This window comes from Syngnathus acus, chromosome 12 (genome assembly GCF_901709675.1).
Source record: "Syngnathus acus chromosome 12, fSynAcu1.2, whole genome shotgun sequence".
NCBI classification, from domain to species: domain Eukaryota; kingdom Metazoa; phylum Chordata; class Actinopteri; order Syngnathiformes; family Syngnathidae; genus Syngnathus; species Syngnathus acus.
Window position 1 is genome coordinate 10,005,865 of NC_051097.1, and position 14,182 is coordinate 10,020,046.

The 14,182-nt window shown below is 42.2% G+C and overlaps 2 protein-coding genes across 14 annotated transcripts in view; both read left to right on the forward strand.

Moving 5' to 3' along the window:
- Positions 1-264: 264 nt before the first annotated feature.
- Positions 265-3,483, forward strand: LOC119131517 (bromodomain-containing protein 3-like). Of its 3 annotated transcripts, none has more exons than XM_037266031.1 (10): positions 265-423; positions 787-1,106; positions 1,168-1,305; positions 1,378-1,510; positions 1,583-1,626; positions 1,704-2,012; positions 2,335-2,463; positions 2,545-2,703; positions 2,904-3,162; positions 3,259-3,483. In XM_037266031.1, exons 2-10 carry the CDS (start codon positions 906-908, stop codon positions 3,363-3,365), a joined length of 1,479 nt encoding a protein of 492 aa, XP_037121926.1. In that variant the 5' UTR covers positions 265-423; positions 787-905; the 3' UTR covers positions 3,366-3,483. The 3 variants fall into 3 exon arrangements, with proteins under 3 accessions (XP_037121926.1, XP_037121929.1, XP_037121928.1); XM_037266034.1 differs by having other exon boundaries at positions 1,719-2,012; XM_037266033.1 differs by having other exon boundaries at positions 280-519.
- Positions 3,484-6,741: 3,258 nt separating this feature from the next.
- The window catches only part of vav2 (vav 2 guanine nucleotide exchange factor), a 67,974-nt gene continuing 60,533 nt past the window's right edge, over positions 6,742-14,182 (forward strand). For 6 of the 11 annotated variants that reach the window (XM_037265373.1, XM_037265374.1, XM_037265377.1 and 3 more), the window contains exon 1: positions 6,742-7,871. In XM_037265373.1, coding sequence (XP_037121268.1) covers positions 7,668-7,871 — 204 coding nt within the window. In that variant the 5' untranslated portion in view covers positions 6,742-7,667. The remainder of the gene's footprint in view (positions 7,872-14,182) is intronic. The other 5 variants (XM_037265381.1, XM_037265376.1, XM_037265380.1 and 2 more) reach the window with 2 other exon arrangements.

A 14,182-nucleotide genomic window follows, 5' to 3' on the forward strand; every position in this document is an offset into this window, starting at 1 on the left:
GCTTTCACATTTTCAATATTGCTCCATCTTGATTTCAACGTATTCATAGATCATATCAATCCTTTCTAAGATGCGTTTTGCGTGTTGGAGCCGCGTGATATGAGGTGATGACAAAATTGAAGCGTTTTAAAAAATAAAATTGTGTATCGGACACTTTATATGGGCTCTAAAATCGTATGAGGTAAAGTTGTTGTATTCAAAGCTAAGGGGAAAAGGTGTGGGGTGCACTGAGCCTCCGAGACTAAAGGGGGCGCTATGATACTTTTAATGTTTAACGGCTGCAGCTATTTGTCGCTGTTTTGGCCAAACACGAAACTATCCCTGTCGCAATTATCAAGTATATTCAGACATTAATAATTATTTTAAACGACTATGCCCGTTGTTCCTGTAACGAACTAACTGCTCCCCCATCCTGCCTTCAAGGTAATGCGATCAAAAAAGGTTTCGTTTTACTTTGAAAGTGAAAGTGACTTTCCCAGTAAACGCGAGATATGCGTGTCGTGATGTGCAGGTATGCAGGTAGGCCCTTTCGCAATGTTTACTTCTGACGACATGCAATTCATTTTTTAAATGACAAATCGAAAACGTTTTGGATGTTGTGCACTGTAGCCAACCCATGCTAACACTGCTATTAAAGTACATATTATGTGGTTTCGAATGGCTTTAGCCTCACGTCAGATTTTCTTTTTTTGACGTGAATTCGTAAATAATTGTACAGATGGCTGTTGATTTTTACTCATCAGTCACATTGCCTTAAACCTTTTTTTTTTTTTTCCATTCCTCTAGGTTTTACTGTGTAAACAACAATGCAAGAAATGGCTGCAGGTTTCTTTTTCCATACTAAAGACAGCACTTGTGCAATTCTCAGAGGATAATACAGACTGGCATTATCTGATCTTCCACTCATGATCATGGCATCGGACACTGAGCCACTTGCACCACAAGTGGAGAACCCCCCGCCGCCCGAGGTCACCAATGTCAACAAGTTAGGGCGAAGAACTAACCAGCTTCAGTTCTTGCGGAGTGTATTGGTGAAGGCTGTGTGGAAGCACCATTTTGCCTGGCCTTTTTACCATCCTGTCGATGCTGTGGCTCTGAAATTGCCAGTGAGTACTGTGCACAGTAACTTTCCAACCGTTATTTTCCTAATACTTCCTATAAATTTAGGATTATCATACCATAATAACCAACGCTATGGATTTGGGAACCATCAAACAAAGACTCGAGAACAATTACTATTGGAGTGCCACTGAATGTTTGCAGGACTTCAACACCATGTTCACCAACTGCTACGTTTATAACAAGGTGGGTGGAACACGCACAGAACATCAATGCCTTTGAGTGCGCTCAGACGCGCCCTTACTCCTCTCCATCTAGCCCACAGATGACATAGTGCTGATGGCTCTCAGCTTGGAAAAGATTTATTTGCAAAAAGTTGCACAGATGCCTCAGAAAGAAGTAGAGCTGGTGTCTCATCCAGCCAAAGGGAAAAGTAAAAAAAAAAGTTCAGGTAATGGAGGCCTCAGATTAGTAGTATGGGAGGAGATTTTACTTTACAAAAGTATTTGATGTATGCGCACAGGTGGACTGGAGGCCCTGCAGACAGATTCTTCACAGGCCAACACCGTACGTCTTCTTGAGTCTACACCATGCTTGCTTGCATCATGAGAAATTAACCGTATTGTTTAATTTAACCAATAAAGAAGAAAAGCTTGAAGAAGAGGAGCGATTCGACCGAATTGAACGACTCACCAGAAAGCAAGAGAAGACGGCAAATCACCGAGCTTTCCAGCCTCTTTTTTACCAGTGAAAAAGAGTTAACACTTCAAGACGGTGAGACGATCCAACTGAGCAAACAACTGCGATGCTGCAAGGAGATTCTGAAGGAAATGCTCTCCAAGAAGCACGCAGCCTACGCTTGGCCTTTCTACAAGCCTGTGGATGTTGAAGCATTGCAGCTGCACGACTATCGTGACATCATCAAGTGCCCAATGGATCTTAGTACTGTCAAGGTAATAAGTCACGTATTTACTTTTTCCTTTCATCAAATGGGGCTTTCGATTTCAGCAAAGGCTGTCTTGTCATCTCTCACATTCCATCACTCATTACTTCATTACATTAGCGATGGGGAAAATGAAGCTTCATATGTGCTTCATGAAGCAGTTGTATTTTTTTATTATGCTTCTAGATGTCACTCTTAGTTTAAACAAAGAAAATACAAGTCATCATGTGTTCAGCCCAAACTTGAACTGAGATTGCCATCTAGAGGAGAAAAAAATACAACTACTTCAAGAAGCACATTTGAAGCTTCATTTTCCTATCACTAATCACTAGGCAAAACTGAACAGACGGGAGTACCCAGATGCGCAAAGATTTGCTGCGGACGTCAGGTTAATTTTCTCCAACTGTTACAAGTACAACCCCCCGTACCATGACGTCGTCGCCCTGGCCAAGAAGCTTCAGGTACTCTCAGGAAAATATCACACAGTACAACTCCACAACCTTTTCTGTACGTCTTTGATTCCCTGGTTCTCCTTTCTTTAGAGCGTGTTTGAGAGGAAATTTGCTGCCATTCTAGACGAGCCCATCAGGAGCACTTCGCAGGTGGCCCACGGTCCGGTTCTGGGTGGGCTGACCACAGTCTCGTCCACTTTGGATAAATCGGATGAACAAGGCTCACAATTTGCTGAGTTCCAACAACAGGTCTGTAAAGAGTAGTATATTTTTTTTTTACTCCTCTTGATGAAAGTGCACTGACTAATGAACAGTGCCATCTAGAGGATTTAGAAAATACATACTGGTTCGTGAAGCAAATTTGAAGCGTCATTATTGCTGCATATTGTTGAGCCTCTTTAATACGTGTCAAGCGTGCCCTGTAACTCCTAATCTGTTTGATGCAAAAGAATGGAGGTGGCGACTATGACGAAGAATCCCCGCAACTGACGTACCACGAGAAGCACCAGCTGAGTCTGGACATAAACAGACTATCGGGCATAAAGCTGGGCCAGGTGGTACGCATCATTCAGAAACGGGAGCCGTCCGTGTGCGACGCCAACCCTGACGAGATCGAGATCGACTTTGAGAGTCTGAAACCGTCGACTTTGCGCGCACTGCAGCAATACGTGCGTTGTTGTCTGTACAAGAAGTTCAAGAGATTTCAGAGTAAGTGAATGATGGTTTTGATCGGGGCTGATGTCAAGATTTTTTTTTTTTTGAAATGCAAATCAGTAACTGCTTGAATTTTATTTCCATTAACAGAGAAGAGGTGTCAAGTCGGAGCTTTTCAAATGGAAAGCAGCAGCAGCTCCTCAGATTCCGACGTCAACAGTTCTTTGGAATCCAGTTCAGAAAATACTGACTTGTGAAAGCGACCCCCTCCCATCCTTTGACGTCTCCAGATTACATACGGTACAATCCTAAGGCCAAGTCCTTACCTTTCATTTTTTTATATCGTGAATCTTTTTTCTCAAATCGAGCTTGCGTTTCCAAACACCCACACTTGTATTCTCAAAGAAACATAAATGTAGGCTGACAAAGAAAACAACAGGCCACCTCAGCAGACCAAACTGCAAAGTCACTCGCTGCTGTGAAATCTGATGATGACTCTGAATTCCTTTTATGACGCTTCGATATTATCGCATTTCGATGTTGCACTTCATGCTTAACTTTTTTTCCCCAAAGCCTTAAGATACCGAAAGTATAAGATACTGGGTCTGACTTGAATGTGACCGTTCAGTTATCGACGTTAAGTAGAGTTGTTCAGCAATGCCACACTACATGTTACTTTTCACTACTTGTATATAGTTGCACCTATGTTTGGTTACCTGTGATCTTGTTTTCTCATGCAATAATGTTTATTTTTTTATTGGCCCGACTTGCCTGCATTTGTTCAAATGTGCCTTCTTCAGATTACCATAAAAATTAAATATTAAAGACAATACTTAAAAATGTTAGTATTTATTAATAATATTATGATTGTTATTATTAAGGCAACTAGTTTGTCTCGTTTGCTTTCTGAGCTAAACCAATGTGAGGAATAAGTGCTCAAGCTGAGATGCAGTTCTGGAGTCAGCCACAGTGTGGCAGTACAGCACCAACTTTCGCAATGACCCACCTGAAACTCAAAAATTGCAGGCAGGATATATTTTCTCAAATTTTTACTGTTACATATACACATACTATAGTAGCCAACCGTGTTGGGATTTGAAAAACATGGATTACCCTTTTAAATTGGAATTATGTATGTGATACCTGTGCAAAATCTTCAATCAGATATGGCTTCATTTTTGCCTTTGTACTTCTATGACTTCTTTTAAAAATGTTCAAAAGTCCAAATTAGCCATTAAGTGTGTCAACTGTCACGAGTTCCAACACAAGAGCTTGGATTGCGTGCAGATGCATTCATCATTGACTCCTTTGCAGTCAGACTATGGGCCGCATTCCCTTCATGCATCAACCACACAAACGCAACCTCGAGGGCATGATTGATCAGTGCCACAACTGCAATGACAAGTCGTCATTACGGGACCAGTGAGCATCAGTCACAGACCATGAGGTTAATACTAAAAAGACCACACGCATGCAACTTCCCACTTTTGCTTTTCTACTGCCTCACGTTTAGGGCGAGGGGAAAGTATAAATTCACTTAATGTGGTTTGCCAACGTCAATTTTGTTACAAGACGTGTTGGGCGTGCTTGATGGCGCGTTTGTTCAACAATTGATTTTCATTATGCATACTTTTTTTTGGTATACTTAATTATCCACATAGTTTATGACACATCTGATTAATCTATCTTTGAACCATTCGTCATCTGGTAGAAAATTGCTGAGCATGAACTCTTGCAGCGCAGAATCTCATTCATATACATTACCGTCAAAAGATTCAAATCAGCAACATTTGTTATGTTTGCATAAATAAAATCGGATTTTATTTTTCTCTAAATCACTCTACAAAGACCGATAATGGTGTTTATTATTTATTTATTTACTTACTTAGTAACTGGGACCAGTGCTGATGACATCACTCTCAGTAGGGTTGCTAAAATGATATTCCGAATTTCAGCCATATGTCACATCTTGAAAATATCTTGATGTATGTATGATTTTATAAAACCATAATCTATGGATCGGGAGTTTAAAAGATACAGTATAGCTCATCTCAATGTATAATATATATATATATAATAGAGTGCCACCCAGAGGAGAGAAAAAACTAACTGGTTCATGAAGCTTCATTTTGTTTATGATTAAAAAAAAAGGAACACAAGCAACAAAAAGTGTCCATCACAAATGCAACTGCAACTTTCAAGGCCAGGAGGTTTCCATTTGGCTATGACTTGCTAAATGGTCCGACATTTGTGCCGATGCTTGCATTTGTATCATTTGCACTAACAGCTGCCCTCGAGTTGCTCCGCTAATAGGGCACGTTTAATTACGGCACAAATATGACTCACAGTGAATGATGATGAAGAGTAAAAGAGCCGACGCAAAGCAACACATTCACAGACGACAGTAAAAAAGAAAATTGCAGGAAAGCAACCTACCCTGTCCATTGACATTCCCCAAACATTGCTCATAAATTATTGCAACCCATCACGGGTTTCTCGCTCACGGCCTCGTGCGACTTTCTATACCCTTCCATAATGCTTCAGCTATGTGGAAGACAATAATATGTTTGACCATGAATGAGGCACTGTCCCTATAAAAATGTGTTAGTTGAAGACTCATGACCTGAAGGCCTGGCATAATAAATGCTTAAGGGCGCAACGAGCTCGTCAAGAACAGAAAAAGGGAAGAAATATGCCGCTTTGAATATTTAATTTCCGCCTCATCATAACATAGCGTTAGAGAATAACAATGCAAATAAATGTAGAATGGGGATTTTGTTTTATGACATTCCACAAATATGCAGAAGAAATGCAAAATAATGAGGACATTAGGATTTTTAAGAGGACCTTCAAGGCCTTTGAGTAGGGCAATAAAATTATAGCGCACAAGTCCCTAGTGTAATGTTTTGGATAAGAGAAAGCTCTCACGTGACACATTTGCTGTTGCACACAGCTTTTTTTGGAGAATATTTGCATAAAAAGTCAAGGGATGGCAAGTGAGTGCATCCTTGATTGTCTGGTTATTGAATTGTCCTCAACTTGACTGTTGGAGTTGTCTTTGTTCATTCTGAAAGACTTTTTGCTGCTTCTTACCCCAAATAGATTTGATCAAGAAAATGCAGCACCTGTTGTATGCTGCCTTGGAACAGTTGCAACCTGCTAGAATGGCCAGAATATTTCTCAGCCAGACTTAAACAAGCAAAAGGCTTCCTGTCAAAATACGCAAGCGTTTTTTATGCCGCTAGGAAATAAACTCATCCGATGCATTACGTCCCAGAGGGAATCTGCAGGTGGGAGGAAGCATAATGGCCTTTGAGTTGATAAATTAATGAGGCGTGACAAAAAAGGCTTGAACATGTGACATGTTGATGTTCGTGGCAATCATGTTCTTAATTGTCCGCATGACAGCTGCATTAACAAGAGCGAGCGGTAAAGATGATAAATAATTTCCAAACAAAAATCATTTAAAAAAAAAAGTAGATTACTAAATCATATTTGTAAGTAAACAATCTTACCCCGACTACATTTCAAATTATGAATGGGAAGAGCCTTGTCATTAAACCCTGCCCATGCAGTGCTCAAACTCCACCACAAGGAGGCGTGCCATGAAGCGCCGCTTTAAAAAAAAGAAAGGGAAAAAAAGAAAGAAAGAAAAACATGGGCAGATTCGAAGTGCACACATCCGTGCACGGCGTGTGTTGGTTCTCTAACAAACTGTCAACACCATCCTGACGGGTGATCCGAAGTGAAGTGCCGGCGGCACGCACAAGCTCGTTAGACCTTCGGGTCAAGAGCGCACGCTTTGTCCTGGCGTTTGTGTCGCTCTGCACGGGAGTTTGGGGATTTGAACATCTCTTTGAGGGGAAACGTGGAGCGAGAATCGAGACACAGAAAAGGAGAACGGACTTGCGATCACAGCAGAGCAAAAGGAAGGAGATCCGTTTTTCATGCACCGAGCAACGTCACGCAAACCGGATAAAGTCATTGTTTCAGTCCCGCTTGGATGTTTCCGCTGGAGCCGAGCATGATTTGGAGTGTGCTCCTCGAACAGGATGGTCGTGAGGTCCAAGTATTTCTTTTTTCTTAGCGTGATCCCTCCTTACATGAATTCGGCTTCCTCGCCTTGACCCAGCAACTAAATAAGACGCGTGCGCGTTTTTTTGTGTTGCTCTACATGACAAATCAGCTGATTTGTTTGGCAGCACGCGGACTTTTTTATTAGGGGACGTTTTCATGCTTGTATTTACCTGGAGAACTTTTTTAACGATGAAGAGGAGAAAAATCCCACGCTTGTTTTCGAGTGACATCGCCGCCGTGTAGTGAAGTGGACCCACAAGGGTGGCGTTATTCCAGCTTTTATTTGCATCTCCACTGACTGGATCAAATGGCTGACCTGCGCCCACCACATCAAAAAGTTATGAATTCGCCTGACGTTGAATGAGAAACAAGAAGCGGCTGTGTGCAATCAGCACGATTTGTGGACTCGTTTTGCGTTCGTGACATTTTGAGCGTATTTGCAGTGGAGTAGAGGGGGGAGAAAAAAAAGAAAAACTGAAGACATGGAGGAATGGAGGCAATGCGGACGATGGCTGATCGACTGCAAGGTTCTGCCCCAGAACCACCGGGTCGTGTGGCCCTCAGCTGCCGTGTTCGATCTAGCGCAAGCCTTGCGTGACGGGGTGCTCCTGTGCCAGATGTTGCACAATCTCTCCCCTGGATCCGTGGACCTGAAGGAGATCAATTTCAGACCTCAGATGTCACAGGTGAGTCTGTAAGCACCAGGTGATGTCTCTTGCACAATATCATATAAGTGTGAATTGCGCAATATAAACTATTGCGCAATTCACACTCCTCCAATTCACGCAAAGCAAGTCCACTTTGGACTTTTCAATGTCATAACACACCCACTTATTTGGCCGCAGTCCAAATGACAGAGCTGCACCCCTAACTGTGCAGATCCGAGCTTAAAATACACACAGGGTCATTCGAGTTATGCGTTGAAAAGAGAAAACGTCCCACCCTTGCACTCTTTTACTGTTTTGCGCGCATCTGCATGGATATTTTTATAGTACGTGTGATGGAAAACACCTTCATGTTAGCTGGAGATTAAAAAAAATAATGCTGTGTGTGTAAGTGCAAGTAAATAGGAGCATCTTGAGATAGAAGATAGAAGTGTTTCCTTTTTAGATAAAAATGGCTTTCTTGGAGGAGCAGATGGGTGTGGCGTGTTTGAGTCAACTCAGTGGAAGATGCTGGAGAGCCAGCACTGTGTGGGTGTGATAACATGACAACAATTTTCTAATGTTGGGATTTGCACTTTGATACCAAATGTGTCTTGCTGCTGTTCTGAAAATACAAAAATCAGCCAGAAAGCCTTATTTTAAGGTATCGAGTCTTCATGGAAAGTGCCAATACCAGTCACCGATACTTGAAGCAAAAAACAAAATGTGACCATACATCAGCAAATTATCATCTGCATCAGAAAGAAAAACATTTTGCTGACATCTTCTTGCTCTCATATTGAAGATCCTGCTTAAAAATATTCTCGCTTACTTTTAAGCAAAATGCAATCTTTAATTTATATGTAAAAAAGAGCTGCAGTCATTCTATGACTTTCACAAAAATGACATAAAGCCAGTTTTATTTTATTTTTTTCTCCAGTGTTCCCTTTCTGCTTCATCTGAATTACGTTACCACAGCCAGCGTGAGGAAGTATTGGCTGCCAAAGGAAGTTCATTTGACCACAGTGGTAGAAGGAGAATGGCAGCCATTCACCTCTTGTTCAAGTCTCAAATAGTCCTGAACCAATTTGCACAAGTCCATTTGTGTTCCTTGAGCAGTTCTATCCCAAGCTCCTAATTATTGGACTTCCAGGTTGCTAGCTTTGCCTGCTATCTTTCTCTTGTTAGCCACGATTAGCCTCAACTTATCTGATCCACAAAGCTTTGGACTGCTTTAATTACAAGGCGAGCGAGAGGTCGAGCTGGCGTACTTTGATCCTCCCACTAATCCCACGATGAGGAGATGCAGCCACAGCAAGGGGGGGGGGGGGGGGGCTTCGGTGACAAATTGGTTCAACAAAAATCTGGCAGCTCAACAGAAGCACATCGTGATTTATCGTAAAGGAAAAAGGTCAAAGCGTGAGTTTTGACACAGCCGAACGAAGAAGAGGTCAGGCGTAGCTGTGGCTTTATTTCTTCTCCACGCAAACTTTTTCTTTTTAAAGTGCATGGTAGATAGATATTTGCAATTGTGAATTCCAGGGACTGAAAAGCAAATTGTCCATTCATGCATCACTCAAAGTGAAGGACCATTGTGATATTCATGACGCTAATCGTGAGCAGTGAGCCGCACATCAACGTGTCTGAAATCCAAAGCAACTGAAGGTTTCGTCATTTCAGCGTAATAATAGCCAGCAAATTCAATAACTCGTATATCCGAATGAATCTCCGAAACGAAAAGCTCACAGCCGAGACGGACTGCTAAATCCCCGGATTGCGTTCTACCAGGCAGCATTAATCTTACCCTCAAGGTTTTACGTGGATTCCTAATGAGCTCAGATTTTTTGGAGATGCATCATAACTCCAAGTAGTTCTCATTGTCTGAAACCCGAAGCCCTTGGAGGCCTTCTTCATATTCCACCGGTTCTTTCTCATCCTTTTTTTTTTCCCTCTGTTAGCTAGGTAGTTGCAAAACCCTTTGGGATGATCCTAGCTTTTGTTTCTGCTCTTGCACGCTCGCTCGCGTGTAGTAAAAACGTTGTCACCGTGCCTGCCACAGGGCACCGAGTTATACGCTAGAATTGAGATCCTACCTCTCTCACCACATTTAAAATTCTCTTAAATGTCACATTTGATTAACCGTCACACTTTGAAGGCCATCAAGATCCACAAAACAAAATAGACCACCCGGTCTTGTCTAAAATATCTATTAGGGAATGGGGAGGTCCATACTGTAGACCCCCCCCCCCCCCGTGGGGTAATTTAATCTCAGCCTTTGGTGGACTGTTGACCACTTGACCCAAGCGCTCGCCGGATGCAGGTAATACCGCTAATGGACCTTGTTAGGGACACTTCCTGGATGGAGCAGCTGGGACCGTGTCACCAGAGGCTAATGGGATTGACGGGAAGAGAACAAAACGAAGCTCGAGCTTTCTAAACCTTTTATGTGAGGAAATTCACTTCCCGATGGCATCGGAATCTTTAAATTCTTCCATCGATGTGTTGATCTTTCACACCTGTCGTGTTTTTGTTCTTGGGGTGACAAAATGGATGTCCCGCTGTTGATTTCCACTTGACCTGGAAGTAAAACTAAAGATGCTCTCAGAATCAAGCGCGTCGGGACAAACTCGGAAGTCAAGAGCTACTTGGATCTTTTTATGTTATTTTCCGCAAAGTACAAGTGAAGCTCTGCTGAGAAGTGACAAATTCTTGACGAGTGTGCACTTGTGGACAAGTGCTTGCTTGCGTGCGTGATATGAATCGAGTCTTATCACGTCTTTCATCGTCTTTCCATTAAAACGATAAGAGCTGCTGTAATTGACACAAATAAACACGCTGAGTTTGCACTATTCATTTTTATCTCACAGTTATCTTCAGGTCAAGAGGTGCCAGAATTAATTTAACCGAGAACTAATCGACGATCTGATTAATCGCCTCGTGTTTTAAAAATCGAGTAATCGTTTGGAGACATTTTTTGAACTGAAGATTGTCTAAATCCCTGTGTGGAAAGCAATTGTTGCTGAAGTTGCCAGTGTGCCAGTGGGCGGAGCTTAGAAGTTTGGACACAAAATGTCTCGATTTAGTATACTGAAAAGGACAAGTGAACAAATCCCAGATTTGCTGCCACATCTCTTTTCCGCCAATTTACAAAGAAGCTAGCGCTAATGTTTTTGAACTTTTTAAGCTTCTCGATCGTGTTGGAGGAATTTTGTGGCATATCTTCAATTTCACCCCTGCAAAGGAATTCCAATTAGAAGAAGCTTCAGCACTCGCTGGCCCTTTTTTTTTTTTTTTAATTTCACTAGCTGAAGGAGTCGCGGAGCCTTATGAGCGCCATCTGATTTTTGAAGAGGCTCCATCTGCATGGTGGTTGTTTGGGCTGATTAGCATGGGCACGGAGAGCTGGAGTGCCTCCGTCGTTGCGGAGCCAGCCACGCTCTGCTGGGCGCCATCACCAAATGAAAAAGTTGTGACCAGCCAGATGGCAGAATATCTCCCCTGCAGTTCCTCTTGTGCCAGACAACAGAAGACTGTTTTATTTCTTCTCTAGTCATTATTTTTGCTCTTAATTTACTGATCAGTTTTTTGCAAGCAATATTAATTTTAAGTAATGGCACAAAGTCGATGCAGAATTTGTCTTCGCGGGCCACATAAAATGATGTGCCGGGCCGTATCTGGGCCCCAGGCCTTAAGTTTGACATCTATGAGCTAAACCAACTGGAACTGTTCCATGCAGTCGGGGAACAGATTAAGATCTGGACTTTACTTCCGAGGAGAGGCAAAGCAGTTCCCATCCCCCTGTGGACACCTCCTACCTCAGCGCTACCAACACACACACACACAGACCCGAAAATGCACAACCTCCTCCGGGCAGGAAAGATAAGCAGCTTCATGTTTTCTCTTTTCCAAAGGAAACAGATAATATGCACTCCTATGACGCACGGGAGCAAACTTGGGAGTCTTGTTTGTGTGTTTGTTTGTTTGGAGCTGGAGCTTTTCGGAATGGAGAAGCGCGGATATCTTTTTTTTTGCTGACTCGTATTGATCATATCACATAATTGGCTGTGGAAAGGGAAGGACACATGGGTTGGGTTGCACTGTTAGGCTTGCTCTAAAAAAAAAAAAAAAAAAGACCACTTGGTTATTGATCGCTCTGTCTCTTGCTAATCAAACGTACAAAGTGGAACAGTGTAATGTGCGGATGCAGAGGGCGGGAGAGGTCATTTCCTGATGGCCCAGCTTTTGCTCCCCCGCTAGCTCTGAGATGTTGTCTTGGTCAAATTCTTCACGGTTGTTGTTTTTTTTTTTTCCTCCTTACTTATCGGGTTTGTTTTAGGGGTAAACAAAAGCCGGTCGGATCTGTTGGGTGAAATTCTTGTCACAGGTCTGCTTCATAGCTTCAATGTAATTGATTTATCTTGGAATATTAGAAATCGGTCGAGGCTGACATTCCACACACCAGGTACCAGGTTTACCTTGATTTTATAAAGTCAAGGTTCAATAATTACCGGTAACTCGTATTTGGAAGGAGAAAACAAGCCGAGTGGAAACAGAGCAGAGATGGAAAGAGTGCTGAGTGTGCGTTTTGTAGTAACCCCGAAATTATATTTGTAGAATTGTTTAGTCTGCTGCCTCGGCGCTGTGTGAGGGCCCGTCTTTCACGGCACGGCTCGTTCCTGACGATTCTACCGTCTTGGTTTGTGTGGGGAAAACCTTTTTTATTAGATATTCGTTTCACTCAGCGTAGCTGTCAAAAACGCATTTGTGTCAGTAAGCTGCTCTTTAGGACCATGGTGTAGCTAGTAAAAAAATAAATAAAAAAAATAAGAGGGAAGTGGTGTGGGTTTTATTTTTACGATGCAACTGTTTATTTTCCACAGTTGTGGTTTTGATTGATGATCTTCTTGAAATGTGATTTCTTCTCGATGCCCGGTGAGAGTCAAGCCAGGGCATTTCTCAGAAGGCAAGAAAAAAAAAATCACATCAGGCTCGCCACTAGTTTTGTGTTCGGATTGTAAAAGTAACAGAATGTGGTTAAACTATTCAGATTTAATGGTCAAGGCTCCTGGGGAATTCTAAAGACGGAAAAAAGGGCTACTGAATCTGATTGCGACGAAGCTTTTAGCGGGTTTTACCGGTGAAATTGAGCATGTCTCACACTATGTCTGGTTCTCCACAACTACTTAGCTCCATTAGCAGACAAATGTTTAACTACACAACACCATGAGAACCAGAAAGATTTATTGATGTTTACTAACCTGACGCACACAAACCAGACTAACCGCGCTGTTAGCCACATTAGCTAGCCGGACCAAGTTGAGGCAATTAATAGGCACGGTGTCTAGTAAAACTCATAGATTTGAGAATTGAGTCAATACACAGTAAATAAGTTTCAATTGTATTGTTATTTTGTGCCTTTAAGGTTCTCAAAATCCTTTAACACAGTCTTTTATTCAACTATTAATGATTAGTCAGCAGATTAGCCACACTCAGCCTGGTTGGATTTGGTCCTGTAATTGTGAATTGCATTGAAAGTGATACACGTGACCTTTTAAATTGAATCGATGAATATCAAAGTATAATCATAAGCGACTGATCAAGTTCCCCCAAATCCATATTTTTCTTTTCCGCCACTCAACCTAGTTTCCCACTTCCTGCCTCCAAAGAGTTTCATAATCTTCTCCTCAGCCGTTTTGTCGCACTCAACCAGACAACAAGAAACATCTGGACGTAGAACAGAGAGTTCCAAACACACCCTTCCCCACCTTGAGCAAGTCCGCCACTTTTTGACCGGGACACCCCTGCTGTTATTCTTGCAAACTAAGCACAAGTTTGACATTCTTCTCATGGCTTAGCTCATTTCGGAGAAATCTGTGTGCGGCTTTCTTTTCGTTGTGGTTTTGCTCTCACTGTGTTGTGCTAAGTGTTATTTTGTTTCTCCTGAGGGGGGGGCTCAACGTGAGCTTAACATGCCAGACGAGACACCTTCGCAAATGTTATTTTACTAATGTACACACTGACATATTTTTTTTGTCTGCGTACCAAAAAGGTATTTCTTCAATCTAACTCGACCTTGACGGAGGAGTGTAGGTGTAGTGACATTTTCCCTGACCGCTCCCCTCAGAGTTGATGAACTGCTATTGTCACCGTCATTCATCTTTCTCGATTTTTGCTTTACACTCGAAACCTGCTTTCAAGAAAAACGTAAAAACTACAATGGTGAAACATTCATTTGTATTCCGCTCACAATGCCGCGTTTGTTTTTGTAGCTTTGCAACCCCCCTTTCTAATCAGACGCTTTGTATGGAATTAGGTGATATGGACGGTTGCTATCTCTACGAACAAACTCCGTA

Excerpts from the sequence above, each read along its gene's own strand:
- LOC119131517 (XM_037266031.1), top strand. The coding sequence starts at position 906 with ATGATCATGGCATCGGACACTGAGCCACTTGCACCACAAGTGGAGAAC. Across the intron at positions 2,013-2,334 it reads TGGATCTTAGTACTGTCAAG|GCAAAACTGAACAGACGGGA; the intron begins GTAATAAGTCAC and ends ACTAATCACTAG. Across the intron at positions 2,704-2,903 it reads TTGCTGAGTTCCAACAACAG|AATGGAGGTGGCGACTATGA; the intron begins GTCTGTAAAGAG and ends TTGATGCAAAAG.